The 15,020-nt window shown below is 39.1% G+C and overlaps 1 protein-coding gene across 1 annotated transcript in view; it reads right to left on the bottom strand.

Moving 5' to 3' along the window:
* NNT (nicotinamide nucleotide transhydrogenase) overlaps window positions 1–15,020 on the bottom strand; it is an 86,588-nt gene that overhangs the window by 22,515 nt on the left and 49,053 nt on the right. Inside the window, exons 14-18 of the mRNA XM_065875565.1 lie at window positions 14,120–14,353; window positions 12,671–12,831; window positions 11,321–11,500; window positions 3,687–3,846; window positions 1,517–1,598 (exon numbers count right to left, since the gene is read on the bottom strand). Of these exons, the coding sequence (XP_065731637.1) occupies window positions 1,517–1,598; window positions 3,687–3,846; window positions 11,321–11,500; window positions 12,671–12,831; window positions 14,120–14,353 (817 nt within the window). The remainder of the gene's footprint in view (window positions 1–1,516; window positions 1,599–3,686; window positions 3,847–11,320; window positions 11,501–12,670; window positions 12,832–14,119; window positions 14,354–15,020) is intronic.

Raw genomic sequence — 15,020 nt, 5'->3', positions numbered from 1 at the left:
ACACCCTCTATGAAAACAGGAATAAGTTATGAAAATGAGATCTTTTATGTGAAAATTAGAAAACAAAGAGGATGCCTTTTCTCATTTTCTATCTTCAATTCATCTAAGATTTTACCAAACGTGGAAACCGTCTACATCACAGAAACGATGGTCCTATTATGAAACAGTATTTTGATTCTGTGTATTTGAAAAGCACAGACTCACTATATAGGTCAAGAGCAAGAAAAGGACTGAAGAAGGAAAAAAAGGGTGAGAAGAAAGGAAGAAATAAAATGTAGCTGACACTAAAATATTTTAGATAACCCTCTGATTTCATCATCTAAGTCTCTTTTACCGCTATTAATAGTTGGGACATTCAAGCTGAAGATTATAGGACTCTGCATCCAGTCTGGCACAGATAGTCTGACTAGTTCTAGGCACACTGTGGCTTATTTTCTTATCATCTGCCTCCAGACAAACGTGTAAGATTGACAGCTCAAAGGAATTTTTATTAACAGACATTAACTGTTTTGTCAACATACATTAACATCCTGGTGAACAAACTAATTGTATTTAACAAGAGAGTTGTCTTGTCGCTCTGACTTACGGTACCGTGTCAGTGAAACTGCTAGGGAACCCGTCTCCCCACGCAACATGAAGCAGTTATGCTCCAGGGACAATTCCAGACGGTCCCTTCTTCGCTGCTTCCTAACAGTGGAGTTCCAGAACGTGGATCCAAAGGTGAGCAGAACAGACGCAAAGTACTGCAAGGGTTCACCACCCTCCGCCCCGTTTTTGCACCCCACAAAACCCTTTATCCAAGGTCATGGGGAATAATCTAGAAATGCAGAGTCCTTGACTTTGCCATTCTGCTTAATATCCGCCCAAGAGCAGAGTCCAGTGCCCAAATGGCAAGTAGCAAGAACAGCTGCCATTCCAATTCACAATTCAAAAAGTGTACGGCTTTATTGATTACCTATTTTATATATAGGAAAAGAAATTTTTCTGCAGTCTTTTCCAGCCTGAGTGTGAGAGCTTTATCAGTCAACTACTAACCAGCCACAGTTTCACCACCGGGTCTCACCCTTCAGAGACCACTCGTTTGAGATGTTTTTCTTCAATGTAAACAACAGACACCAAAAAGACACAACTTGACGTGATTCAGATGCCCTGTTTGACCTCCTTCCCCAAATCAAACCACAGAGAAACCAGGTTTCTCTTTTTCCCTACTGATAACTATCCTGGAATTTAGTACAATAAAATTTCCTTTTCTAAAATGAGACTAGAGTTAGGTTCGAGGCTATCAGAGGTAGCGACAACTAACAGGTAAGCCTAAGGCTAGAATAGAGTCTTTTACAACTTATAATAGTTTCTCTACCTAGTATTCACAGGTAAAACTCCACTTGAAGAAACAGTCACCTAAAGGAGGTCATCTCTTTTCCTTTCCTTTCACACACGAACTGCAAGCACTCACCTGACGCTTTTGCCCTGTTCGGAGAGCATCTTTTCCTTTCACACACGAACTGCAAGCACTCACCTGACGCTTTTGCCCTGTTCGGAGAGCATCTTTACCAAATCAGCAATGGGGTACTGAGCTTTGGCCGCACAGAGACCGTAGCCTACAAGGAACATTAAGAACACAGAAGAATGTGGTTTTATTTCAGATTGTATGGACTACAATTCCTCTCTTGATTGAAACATATTTTTATGCCAAAACGGGCAATCAGTTCACAGGACTAGAGGTGAAAACAGAAAACTTACAATATGGACTTTTAAAAATATTGGCCTAAATTTCAAATTCAAATTCTCATGGTCCCTTCTCAGTCTCCTACAGTGTCTGACACTGCTAGGCACTCGCTCCCTACATCACATATCACACATCTCACATACACACTCACACACACACACACACACACACACACACACACTTGTGCACAGGCTCTCACTTGCTCTCACATAAACATTTTCAAACTGTCTCCCTACTTGGCTTTGATAACATGACAGTCCCCTGGTGCCCTTCCTGACTCTGTCACTACTCTTCCTCGATTTTCTTGAACAGATCTTCTCCTTCTGTGCCCTCGCCCTTAAATGATGAAGCTCTCCAGGGCTTTAACTTTGCACCTCATTCTCTCTTTGGAAAATCTCAGCCCATCCCACGGCTTCAACAACCACCTGACGGCTCCCAACCTGTCTCCAGGCTCACTGAGCTCGAGTTCAGCCTGTCCGCTGTCCCAGCTCCACCACAAACTTAACGTCTCCAAATAAGAACTTAAAACCTTCCCCCTCTGCCAAAAAATAAATAAATGAATAAAGTGTTCCGTATTTCTGATGGTCCTACAGGTATGACCGAAAATGTCAGTCATCTCCCTTCCCCTTGAACCCCTGTGCTCTGTCCCTCCTCTCTGTGCAATGAATCTCACATCTGTCCCCACTTTCCTACACTCATTTTTCCAAAGACCAAGTCTCTGCTCAAGGTACTCCCTCTGCCCCCGCCCAGTGCCATCCATCCTCTAGGGCCCCATACAAATCCTCACTTCCCAACAGTCCTTCTTAGGTTTCCCATGGTAGAAAAAGTGTCTATATCATCCAGTTCAGCCCTATCATAACCCACCGTGCATTATTTATCTATCTCACTTCTCCACTAGATGGAAAATGCCTAAAGGGAAAAGAGTGCTGTCTCTTACTCTCCCCCTTCACACTCCAGCACAGCGTTTCTCAACAGGTAATGCCAAAGCGCTCTGGCTGGGACAAGCCATGCCGCAGAAATGTCCCAGGCTTTACAGAATATTTAGTTTACCTGCTCCCACACACCAGCTGACAGTAGCAGCCCCGTCCTGGAGACAAACCAAAACCCCAAACCCACGTGTTTCAAACGCCCCTAGAAAATGATATTGCCCCCACTTGAGAAGGCTTGCACCTGAATATTCAATCCTGCTAAGGTCTGTTATTTATTTACATCTTCGTATATAACCAACCAGCAAACTACCCACATATCAAATCAATTGACTTTCTCTATAGAAAACTTCTATGATAGCATGATAGAGTTAAAAATCCTAATCTGGAATCAATGTATTGCCTGTAATAAATACAATGGCATTCTGCGATGAGTAAAGAAGTACTGGGCTAAACCTCAGAAAATTGGGAAACTGAGGCCTGAAGACATTAACTGACTTGGTCCACATATGTCAATTGTCAGAGGCAAAATTAAAAACAGAAGTAAGGTGTTGTGACTCCTAGATGAAGTCCTTTCTACTGGGCCTTGTTAATGATTCTTTAAACATTTACTTTTGGAAAGAAAGATATTAACATTTACCAACCTTTACTGAGCGAGTCTAACAAGTAAGTTAGACACCTTCATATACTAATTTAATGCTGACATAGGCCCAAAATTTACCAATGAGAAAAAAAAATAACCAAGACTCAAAGATGATTTAAACATTTGTACAGAACCACAAAACGACACAGGTAGAATCCACTACCTCAATTTACAGAATCTCTATGTGACTCCCAAAATATTAACCTAAGCCAAGAATTCTCAGTACTTTTCACTTAGTAATCACAGGGCTGCTTCTAAATTTCCATTAAGTTTTCAAAAGTGAAGACGTTCCACTTTGATTTATTTCCCTATTACATGAAATTACTTTAATGTAATCAATTACAACAGCTATTACAGGTTGTTTGTTTGCTTTGGGGTTTTGGTTTTTTACCTGGAGTAATAATAATGCTATTAGCTTCTCGAATCATGTCAATTGCATTGTCAAGGTTGATTTCTGTATGTGTGCCAGAAATTTCCATGGGTTTTCCACCAGCTGTTGAAGTGGTACCGTAGCCTCCAAGAATCACATTAGCCAGGGAGCGATTCATTGCCTGGAGAGTAAAATTGTAGCTGTGAGAGCTTAATCCACATAACTTTTGAAAACGGTATGAATCCTGTGTATATGGTATTCAGAATCATTTAAAAAGGCTTATTTGATCACATAAAACATTTTATCCAAACCAATTTGATCTAACTTCTGAAAATTATTTCAAAAATTTAAATGATAAGAAGACATCTGGGAAATCACATCATTTTTTTCTATAAAATCAAGTGTACACTGATATCTTTTCAGTCAAAATAAATTTTTAAAAATGTAATGGAAAATTACCAGTCATATTGACATATATGTGAAAAACTCAGATATAGTCATTATTATCTGTGTACTGATTGAGCAAGTTCTACCTCCATATTGACATGTATTTCACCAGAGTAAAAGAGAATGATAGCCATAAGAAATTTTACAAGGTGACTCTACAGATCTCAGGTGAATTCTGATACCAGCTGCAAGCTGTCAAAAGGCAACAGGGAGGAATCAAAGGACAGGGATCCCTATCATTTAGAAGTCTGCTGCCCTCTGTCATCAGGAAAAAAGGAGATGTGGGAGTTGACACTGTCTTATTTTCCAAACCAACTACAGCTCCATGAAGCAATAACAGAAGTGACTGGATTCACCATTAGCCTTCTAAAATATTTCACTTCCAAAAAAGGTAAGTGAGTTAGTTTATACACTGCTTCGCTAAAATTTACACCCATCTTTTAACTAGAAAAATAATGTCAGGAAAAAGTAAGAGGAAGGCATTTATTGCATGCTCATTTACAATCATCCAACAAAGTACCATACAAACACCACAGCTGGAATATGTGACAATAACGGATCTGGTTTTGAAAACTGTTTGGAGACCTCTAGAGGTGTGGTGGTTAAAAAAAAGACAGGAAGCTAGATGTTTTGAGTAATCAAAAACATTTTAAGGGGCTTCCCTGGTGGCGCAGTGGTTGAGAGTCCGCCTGCCGATGCAGGGGACACGGGTTCGTGCCCCGCTCCGGGAGGATCCCACATGCCGCGGAGCGGCTGGGCCCGTGAGCCATGGCCGCTGAGCCTGCGCATCCGGAGCCTGTGCTCCACAACGGGAGAGGCCACAACAGTGAGAGGCCCGCGTACCGCAAAAAAAAAAAAACAAAACATTTTAAGAATTCAAATCACTGTGTGATCAAAGTAGTCATTCTAAATGATCATAGCTGAATGTATCACTTCATAAAGAATTCCAAAAAATTAAATCCTATTTTAAGGGTTGTAATAAACATATCATTGATCCATCAGTTATACTATTTTAAAGCTATATAAGTATCAACCTATACTTAAAAAAAAAAGACAACACTTTATTTTTAAAGAGCAAAAAGCACCTGGAGGGCTTCCCTGGTGGCGCAGTGGCTGAGAGTCCGCCTGCTGATGCAGGGGACACGGGTTCGTGCCCCGCTCCGGGAGGATCCCACATGCCGCGGAGCGGCTGGGCCCGTGAGCCATGGCTGCTGAGCCTGCGTGTCCGGAGCCTGTGCTCCGCAACGGGAGAGGCCACAACAGTGAGAGGCCCGCGTACCGCAAAAAAAAAAAAAAGCACCTGGAGATTTTCAGTGATAAGGAACACATCAGAGAAAAAAAAACATGACCACTCATCCAAAGATAGGCAAGCCTGCTACCACCTTAGGAGAGAGAATTACATATACTGCAGAAGTGGGACAGAGGCAAAGGCAGGGAAGAAACGAGCAGAGAAGATGAGCAAAGGGCCACACTTGACTTATGATAAGTTTCAAAGATGTGGATCAAAATGTTGTCAGAGTTTTTTAAATTGTTCTTTTGACCTAACCCCATTTATCAGATATAACATTCACATTTCACAAAGCCCAGAGTCTGGTGGATTTGTCTAAGTTTCTTACATATAAAATAAAGTTCAGAATATATTTATGCATATTACTGACAAGAGGGTCAGAGAAAAATTAAAGTGATGCTTTTAATTAAGTTCTTCATCTCAATCCAACGTGGAGTTTTAAATTCTTAACACAACCTCCTATACTTAAATCCAAGGTTGAATGAAAATCCAAATAGCCATACCTGACACTTCCCAAACATTCAACATTTGCTGATTTTGATAAATCCTTTCTAGTTTTAAATCACAGGATTCTGAAACAAAATTACCAGAAATACATTCTACCAAATTCTTGCCCTTAAAAACTGATTCAAAGGCCAATTTCAGACACTGAGATATTTCTGCAGTAGATAACTTTAAAAAAAAAAAAAAAGTGAAATGTACAAAGAGGCTCCATCACCTGCATCACACAGTCCTGTATAAAGGGAGAGATGACAGAGGCACAGGATGTATAAGAATATGACCACTTTAACTTGGCTTAAAAGGAACCCTCCTTTTCTTCCTATAAAACTGAATGGAGGAGAGGGAAAGAATTTCTGAGGACATTTTATTAATGTGTACCCACTTCTGATGGTATCTTACAAAGAGAAATTAGGGAACCACACAGTAGTTTAACAATCAAAGTCAACTTGTTAAATACATATCCACAATCACATCACCATTAAGCTAATTCCATGTGGTCTCTTAAAAACTAAACTAAATTAATTTTCATCTCTGAATTTACCAATGCAACATCACAGTTCCAACAAATGTTTAGGGTTTTGTTTTGTTTCCTTCTTTTTTTTTTTTTTTTTTTGCTTGCTTAAGTGATTAATGAGACTATCCTGTGACCACTGATCCAAAGACTGAAGAGTTGCCAACTTCCAAGACAAAGTATTTGCAACACTGTCCAAGACTGTTCCTTTCAAGTTATTAAGTCCTGTAATGAAAATTGTATGCTACATTAAAGAGATCCTTAATTCACATAATTCCAAGCAAACTAAGAAATAAATATGAAAACAAAGGAAAGGTCATAAAATAGACAAAGCAATAACAACATGTATACCATTGACTAGCATCTCTCATTTCAATGCTTTGTAGGTGCTAATTAGTTGACTGCAAGGCAAAAAAAAGTTATTTTTGGTTTGCCTTTGATCTACTTCATTCTGTTTTCTTTTCATTTGGAAACAAGCAGCAAAGTGCAAAAATCAGAAAATTTGCTCTGAGAATGCTGTTGCATTTTTGTAAGCCTTCTATATCCCAGGCAATCTGGACACTATCTCAAGTAAATGGACTGCAAAATCATAGAGTTTAATGTCTATACGACATCTGGATATAAAGCAAATCATTCATTTGAGCTGGCTGTTTGACACTGTCAACATTTTTCAGCTTTTATAATATTGGGTGTTGTGTAACCAAGCATTAGGCTCAGAGGATACCCAAAAGAATTCTTTGTCAGAACAAAAATTCAATTTTCGGGATGCTGATTACACTTAGGGTGCATTCCATTCCCTCTCACATAATAAAACCATGCTGTGCTGGTTTGGACTTGCATGTTTCCTTCAATAAATAATAAAATAATGAAGGTAAACATACTAGTAATATTAATAGATGTTTGATATGTGGTAGTATTTCTGCTACCATAACCTATCTGGAGAGGATTCCAAAATGTGAAATGAGCTAACAAATAGAATATTCATCTAATGTTCATTTAACAATTATTATATTCATTTGAATGTGCCAGGTGCTAGGGCAGGCTCCATAAACACAAAGGCGAATAATAAATGGTGTCTTAGGGCTTCTCTGGTGGCGCAGTGGTTGAGAATCGCATGCCAATGCAGGGGACATGGGTTCGAGCCCTGGTCCGGGAAGATCCCACATGCCGTGGAGCAACTAAGCCCGTGCGCCACAGCTACTGAGCCTGTGCTCTAGAGCCCGTGAGCCACAACTACTGAGCCCACGTGCTGCAACTACTGAAGCCCACGTGCCTAGAGCCTGTGCTCTGCAACAAGAGAAGCCACTGCAATGAGAAGCCTGTGCACCACAATGAAGAGTAGCTCCCCGATCGCCACAACTAGAGAAAGCCCACGTGCAGCAATGAAGACCCAACACAGCCAAAAAATAAAATAAAATAACAAATAAATTTAAAAAGATAAAAAATAATAAATAAATAAATAAATGGTGTCTTAAAATATCTTGTAAAGTGAGAATAATATTTCCTACCTCCAGAATTAGTTTGGGGATCAAAAGAGTTAATATTTGTAAAGCACCCAGCATATTCTACTATGCCCAATTACGAGGAGCTATTTCACTTGTATTATTATTATGAACCACTCTGAGCTGCTAAGCACAAGCCATGGAGAAAGTTTCTTATAATAAACAGTTTATTATAAGAAATAAACAATTTCTTATAATAAAGATAAGAGTCAATGAGTATTAATGTGAGAAGTCAGAGCAGGAAAACCTAGAAGAAAAGGAAATTTCTATCTTTGAAATTGAAAACCATGCAGGTGTGTTTTTGTTGTTGTCTTGTCTGTTTTGTAATAAGTCACAGGAGTAGAACATGAGCAGTAAAACAAGCACTCTGCACATCACTGGTGGGAGCTTTGACTGCAGAGTCCTTCGGAGATCAATTTATCAATATCTATAGCCAACAAAAAGATCTTATTCCGTTTAATCAAGTAATTGTACTTATAGAAATTTGACCTAAGAAAATAATAAACAAGACACAAGGAAGAATACTGCAGGAAAAAAATGTTAAGAACAACTAATATCATGGACTTGGATAAATAAATTATGGTATATGTTTGTGATATAATTACATGTAGACACTAAAATTTATTGGTTAGAAAATTAAACGTTAACATAGAATGTATTTAAATATATACATATGAAAAAAGACAAGAATTAGAATATTAAGTGTTAACAGTTAAGTGGTAATGGGATTATAGATTATTTTATATCCTTATTTATCTTTTTCTATTTCCTTAATGAAAGATGTTTCATTAAACATCTTTTATTTTTGCAACTGAGTAATATTTTTTAAAAATTAAAGCTTCAACTGCTTTCAAATCCAAATTACTACTATTTACTATTACAAAAAACATATCTGACCCAGTGTGATACTTATGGTCACAGACAGCTATGAAACCTTGTTAGCCTTACATACAATATAGGAAAAAAAAATATCTGAGGTATGCTGACAGTGGAATGGCATGCCTGAGGCAATGGAAACAGAAAGAAAAGAAACAGAAGAAGTAGAAAAAACAGATCAAGAAATATGAAAGAATGGATAAAAATTAAGAGAAAGATGGTATAATTACAGAAGCACATGTAGAAAAGAGTACTTTCAACAAGTGCCTTTTATACTTTATTCTAGTTAATGCTACTGCAAAGGTTACTATAGTTACTATAACCAACAATAAAAGAAACTAAATAAAGAAGGGAAAGGAGAGGAAATAAAGGACACAGACAGAAATTTGGGAAATACTGTTGATAAATTTAAGAACCTAAAGAAAACCATTTAAGAGAAAAAGGATAAAGATAAGAAGGTACCCATGCTGACACTCCAAGAACTATATACAAGCCCCGACTTCCTCTCCCCATAAGTATGCCACTGGCCTTGTAAAAATACAAATACTCCCATTTAATTTTAAAATCAGTTTTTGACAAACCGTTAAGTTTAAGTATTAATGACAATCTGCTGCCCCCTGCTGGTCACTGAAATTCACCAAATGAAGCAAAGTCAAACTAAGGGTTAAAAGTTCATTTTTAGAGAAAACTATTTCTAATACAACTGAATAAATTTTTCTCCTTCATAAACATTTGTTTTTAAAAACTCCACATCCTCGGGCTTACCTGGTGGCGCTGTGGTTGAGAGTCCACCTGCCAGTGCAGGGGACATGGGTTCGAGCCCTGGTCCAGGAAGATCCCACATGTCGCGGAGCAACTAAGCCCCTGCGCCACAGCTGCTGAGCCTGCGCTCTAGAGCCCGCGAGCCACAACTACTGAAGCCCGTGCACCTAGAGCCCGTGCTCTGCAACGAGAAGCCACCGCAATGAGAAGCCCGCGCACCACAACGAGAAGCCCGCGCGCAGCAATGAAGACCCAAAGCAACCAAAAATAAAAATAAATTAAAAAATAAATAAATGTATTTTTTTTAAAAAAAATAAATAAAAATAAATAAATAAATAAATGTATTTTTAAATAAATAAAAACTCCAAATCCTGACACTTTTCCAGTAGGAAACACCTGTCCAAACTCCTTGAACTTGGGGGATTTAATTTAAAACCTCTCAGCTTGTTTTGAACTTAGGCTTTCAAATTTTTGCTTTTTACAATATAGCCAAAGCAAACTAATTTTTTATTATGAAAAGATAACTTCAGCATTCAATTTACAATGAGATTTTTCAATTAAAAACGTAAGAGGAATTCTGAGTTGTAAAATAAGGTATTTTTTAAATTGTAATAAAAGAATGAAGGTGAAGTTATTTTTCTGCCTGAGTTATTAATCAGCATAAAGTCGCATTCTAACTTCACCCAGTTTCATGCTTGTCCTTTCACAGCCATTCAAAGCTATTATTTAGAGAATAATATCTATAATTTGAAAAAGTTTTTTAGTCCAACCTTTAATTATTTGCAGGATATCTTCTTGCCATTAAGAAGAGAATTAGAAACAAAAAGGAAGCTAAGAAGTATGTGTCTTGTTATTTTTTTTTTCTAAATCATGCTGACCACAAAACTTCAAGATAGGCACTCTCACAGATGACGAGTGGGAGTGTAAATTGGAGCAAGCTTTCTGGAAACCACACAGCAGTAAGTAGGCAGAGCCCAAAAAATGAGCACACCCTTTCACTTCTAGGAATCATCCTAAGACAAAAATCAGAAGTGCCAAAATGTATTTAGGTACAAAGAGAAAGATAAATCAAACAACCTTAAAGTACAGCATTAGGGAAAATTAAATAAATCTTGAATATCCATATTCTACATTAGTATGAAGACCCTTAAAATCATATTTAAAAAGCATTTTTAATGATAAGAAAGTGGTAAGACTATAATTTGGAAGATTAAAAAAATTCAACGTGGGCTTCCCTGGTGGCACAGTGGTTGAGAGTCCGCCTGCCGATGCAGAGGCCACGGGTTCGTGCCCCGGTCCGGGAAGATCCCACATGCCGCAGAGCGGCTGGGCCCGTGAGCCATGGCCGCTGAGCCTGTGCGTCCGGAGCCTGTGCTCCGCAACGGGAGAGGCCACAACAGTGAGAGGCCCGCGTACCGGGGGAAAAAAAAAAAAAAAAAATTCAACGTAAGACAGTGTACAATATGACCAGATAAGTAAACACACAGATATGTAATACACAAAGAAAAAGAATAGAAGGAAATAAAATCTTAAGTGTTTAGCACCAGATGGAGGGAGTTAGAAGATTTTTATCTTATATTTAATTTTCCAAATTATCTACACTTGTGTACTTTAAAAGCAGTATGGCAAATGTATTCAAACGAAACACTCTGATATTTCTGCTGGAGAGAAAAAGAACCAACACAGTCGTTTTTACTGCAAATAAATGACAAACAGGTCCTCATTTTCAGAACAGCATTTCCTTTTCCTCCATTGGCTGTTTCCTTACCACACACATGATGTAGGACAGTATCGCACCGGAGGAGCCGATGAGCGCACCCACGATGGTCAGCAGACTGTTGTTGAGCAGGAAGCCCTCTGCACACAGGGCCCAGCCTGAATAGCTGTTCAGCACAGTGATGACCACGGGCATGTCAGCACCCCCAATGGCAGCCGTCAAAGTCACACCCTAGCACAAAAATCAGAGCGGAACTCAAAATTCATGCAAAGAAAAGAAACCTCTGACACTGAGCATCATGGCTCCTAATCATTCCGGTTTTCCAATTAATACATTTACATGTAAGTTCCACACCTGGTAATGACCGAGTGACCCCTATCGGACCAACTCTCCTACAGATATAACAAGTGCAAACGCTGAACCACAACCCCTGTGCAAAAAAATCCCTAAATCCCTAAAAGGGAGTGATGAAGAGCAGGCAAAAATTGGAGAGGGGTCTACACTCGGAAAAAAGTAACAGTGCTGAGTAAATGTCACAGTGTTTATGACTTTAGCTGATGAGGAGGGTCCTGTTGGTGCCAAGTGAAGCAGCGAAAACTAAAATAGAAGCCCAGTCTTACTAGCTTGAAAATCTGAGGATAGGCTTTAGGGTGACTAACCAATTACTGTATGTCTAACTTTGTGCTAAGCACTGTAGATGACTTAAAAGTTTTTAAACATAAACCTTGTCTATAAAGTATATCCTAAGAGTATATAGACAAACACGAAGTAATCAGTGAATGGCACAGAGCTATACACTGCTCTATACACTGCTATAAATAGAATGCTAAACTGTGACATACACCTAAAGAATACCGTATGTATCCATATACTAAAGCAGTAACTAGAGAGGAAGAGGGGGGCCAACCTATCCTGAAAGGTTTCACTGAACTCCCTCACTGAACACACAGGGTTTACTAAAAGCATTTCATTTCATATGATTATTTGGTTTGGTATCAGAGCTTCCAACAAATGTGTGAGAGCAACTAACGGGCAGGGACTCTCTGACACTTATTTTATAGGGCTTGTCACACAGCAGGCACCTACCTAATGAACAGAAATGAAACCCCCGGCTTTTTAAATTCCCATTCACCAACACATGGATCCAGTAAAAAGACCCCAGAGCAAAAAAGACGTCACATGGGACAACTTTGACAGGAATTAGTAAGTGAAGAGAAAGAGTAATTTTCTCCTTACACTTTTCTATATTTTCCAGACTATCCAAAGATGAATACATAACAGCATTTTAAAACATTTTTATTCCATCAGGGGTCTTGAAGAGATAGAAATAAGATTAGACTGTCACCTAACAAAATACTTAGCTCCTCGCTAAGAATGAGCTTTCCATCTCTGACCTCTTACCATGACAGCAGACAGAGCTGACACAGAGCCCAGACAGGTAATGCCAGTGGTGAAGCTGGGGTCCATCATGAACGGGATGATTCCACCCACGCTAGCAGCCAGCAGGCCAGCATTGAGTAGGTGCCTTCCAGGGAGCAGGAGAGGGGCGGATTTCAGGATACCTAGGGCCAAGCATGTGGGAATCAGAACCTAGAACGTGTCACAAGAAACTCCCTCACATGCACACACTCTTAAGTGTGTGTCATTTGATCCTAAACCACCAAAATTTAACATTAGGATAAAAACATGCTACTTAAAATATCACTTTATATCACCAGCTACTGAAACATAAAAGTAAATTAGAGTTCTTACACATAAATATTAATGGAAGTAGGAAAAGTAGGGCTTGACTTTAATTGTCCTTTACTTTGATCACACAACAATTTCCTTACACTTTGTCATGGAATCATGAAAAGTGATTTTTTCCCCCCGTATGACCAATACAGAAGTTAAGTGTGGTTTTATTTATTGAAAAATGTCAAAACAGAGTCCTAGAACATTAGCCTTTCTGATTCTATCAACTGAGCCCAACGGAGAAGGGTCCTTGTTTGCTAGTTGGTCCTAAAGACAAAGCATGTACTAACATCTTACTTATGGTACATCTTCTCCTTTTCTTAGCCCCTTTTTGTTTCTTTTGTAAAAATTGCCACTGCTGTTTATTTTTTTGTTTACCTTCTTTTTGACTGTCTCCTCCCCAAGAATATAAGCTCCATAAAAAAATAAAATAATAAAGACAAAGCGTGAGACAATATCGTAGGCTTTAAGTTCTTTTGTGATTTTTAAGTTTCATGGAAGTTCCCCACTTAATTCTAATGACGATTACTGAGAGACAAGACCAGGTTTTTAAATCACAAACTAGTTTCTCTAGAGACTTGCTTTTTCATGAAAACACTGGAAGCAGCTCTGTGAGGTTTTCCCCTCCACTTCTATTTTCATGATTGGCTTTAGCGGTAGCAAAAGCTGCCAGGCTAGCCCCCTAAAATGTGTATTTGTTTTAAAAGTAAGTACTGTATACTAATCACACAAATTTATTCAATACGCCTCTCTCTTTTCTGGAAAATGTATGAATCATTTCTGTGAATGCTACACCAGCATCTCTAAGCAAGGATTATAAAGACGTTATTTTGTTCATACATATTATCAAATGTCAACTAGTCCCTCTATGTGAATTTCTGTGCATTAGTTTCCTTCACTAGCTGTCTGCAGACGACATGGCTTCAAAGCTTCGTGAGATTTGTAAGGATCAATAAAGGGAAGCCATGTTTATGGAGAAAAAAAAACTTTCATAGTGTCATACAAATACTCTTCACCTAACAGGTTCTACCACTAAGCTATTTTCTGAAACTGAAATGGACCCCTAAACACCCTAAATAATAGATATTTACCTCTATGTTATACTGAATCACTTACCCTGCAATTTTCCATAGGCAACAAGAGACCCACTAAACGTGACACCACCGATGTAAGTACCGAGGTAGGCCACGGTCTTGGTAAGATTAGCTGCTGCATCCGTAGCGAAATGTGGATATTCTACAATGTACTCAGCTATGCACGTAAGCACAGCTGCCAAGCCCACTAAACTGTGGAAAGCAGCAACTAACTGAGGTAAATCAGAAATCTGGATGCGTTTCGCAATTGTCAGTCCTGTTGGAAAGTGAAAGTCAAAGAGAAATTAAAACTTGACAGACCTTTGAGAAACAACCCGATAAAGACCACACTTGAATATTACTCAGCCATAAAAAAAAGGAAATCTTGACATGGATGGACCTTGAGGGCATTATGCTAAGTGAAGTAAGTCAGACAGAGAAAGACAAATACCATAGGATCTCACTTTTATGTGGAATCTGAAAATAACAAACAAACAAAAAACCAAGCTCATAGATACAGAGAACAGATTGGTGGTTGCCAGAGGCGGGAAGTGAGACGGGGGGTGGGCAAAATGGGTGAAGGGGGTCAGAAGGTACAAACTTCCAGTTATAAAATAAATAGTCCTGGAGATGGAATGTACAGCACGGTGACTATAGTTAATAAAGCTGTACTGCATATTTGAAAGTTGCTAAGAGAGTAGATCTTAAAAGTTCTCATCACGGGCTTCCCTGGTGGCGCAGTGGTTGAGAGTCCGCCTGCTGATGCATGGGACACGGGTTCGTGCCCCTGCCCCGGTCCAGGAAGATCCCACATGCCGCGGAGTGGCTGGGCCCGTGAGCCATGGCCGCTGAGCCTGCGCGTCCGGAGCCTGTGCTCCGCAACGGGAGAGGCCACAGCAGTGAAAGGCCCGCGTATCGCAAAAAAAAAAAAAAAGTTCTCATCA

The sequence above is a fragment of the Phocoena phocoena genome, chromosome 3 (genome assembly GCF_963924675.1).
Source record: "Phocoena phocoena chromosome 3, mPhoPho1.1, whole genome shotgun sequence".
Classification (NCBI taxonomy): domain Eukaryota; kingdom Metazoa; phylum Chordata; class Mammalia; order Artiodactyla; family Phocoenidae; genus Phocoena; species Phocoena phocoena.
Note: the sequence above shows the minus strand (reverse complement) of the source record. Positions and strands in the feature narration are given on the sequence as shown.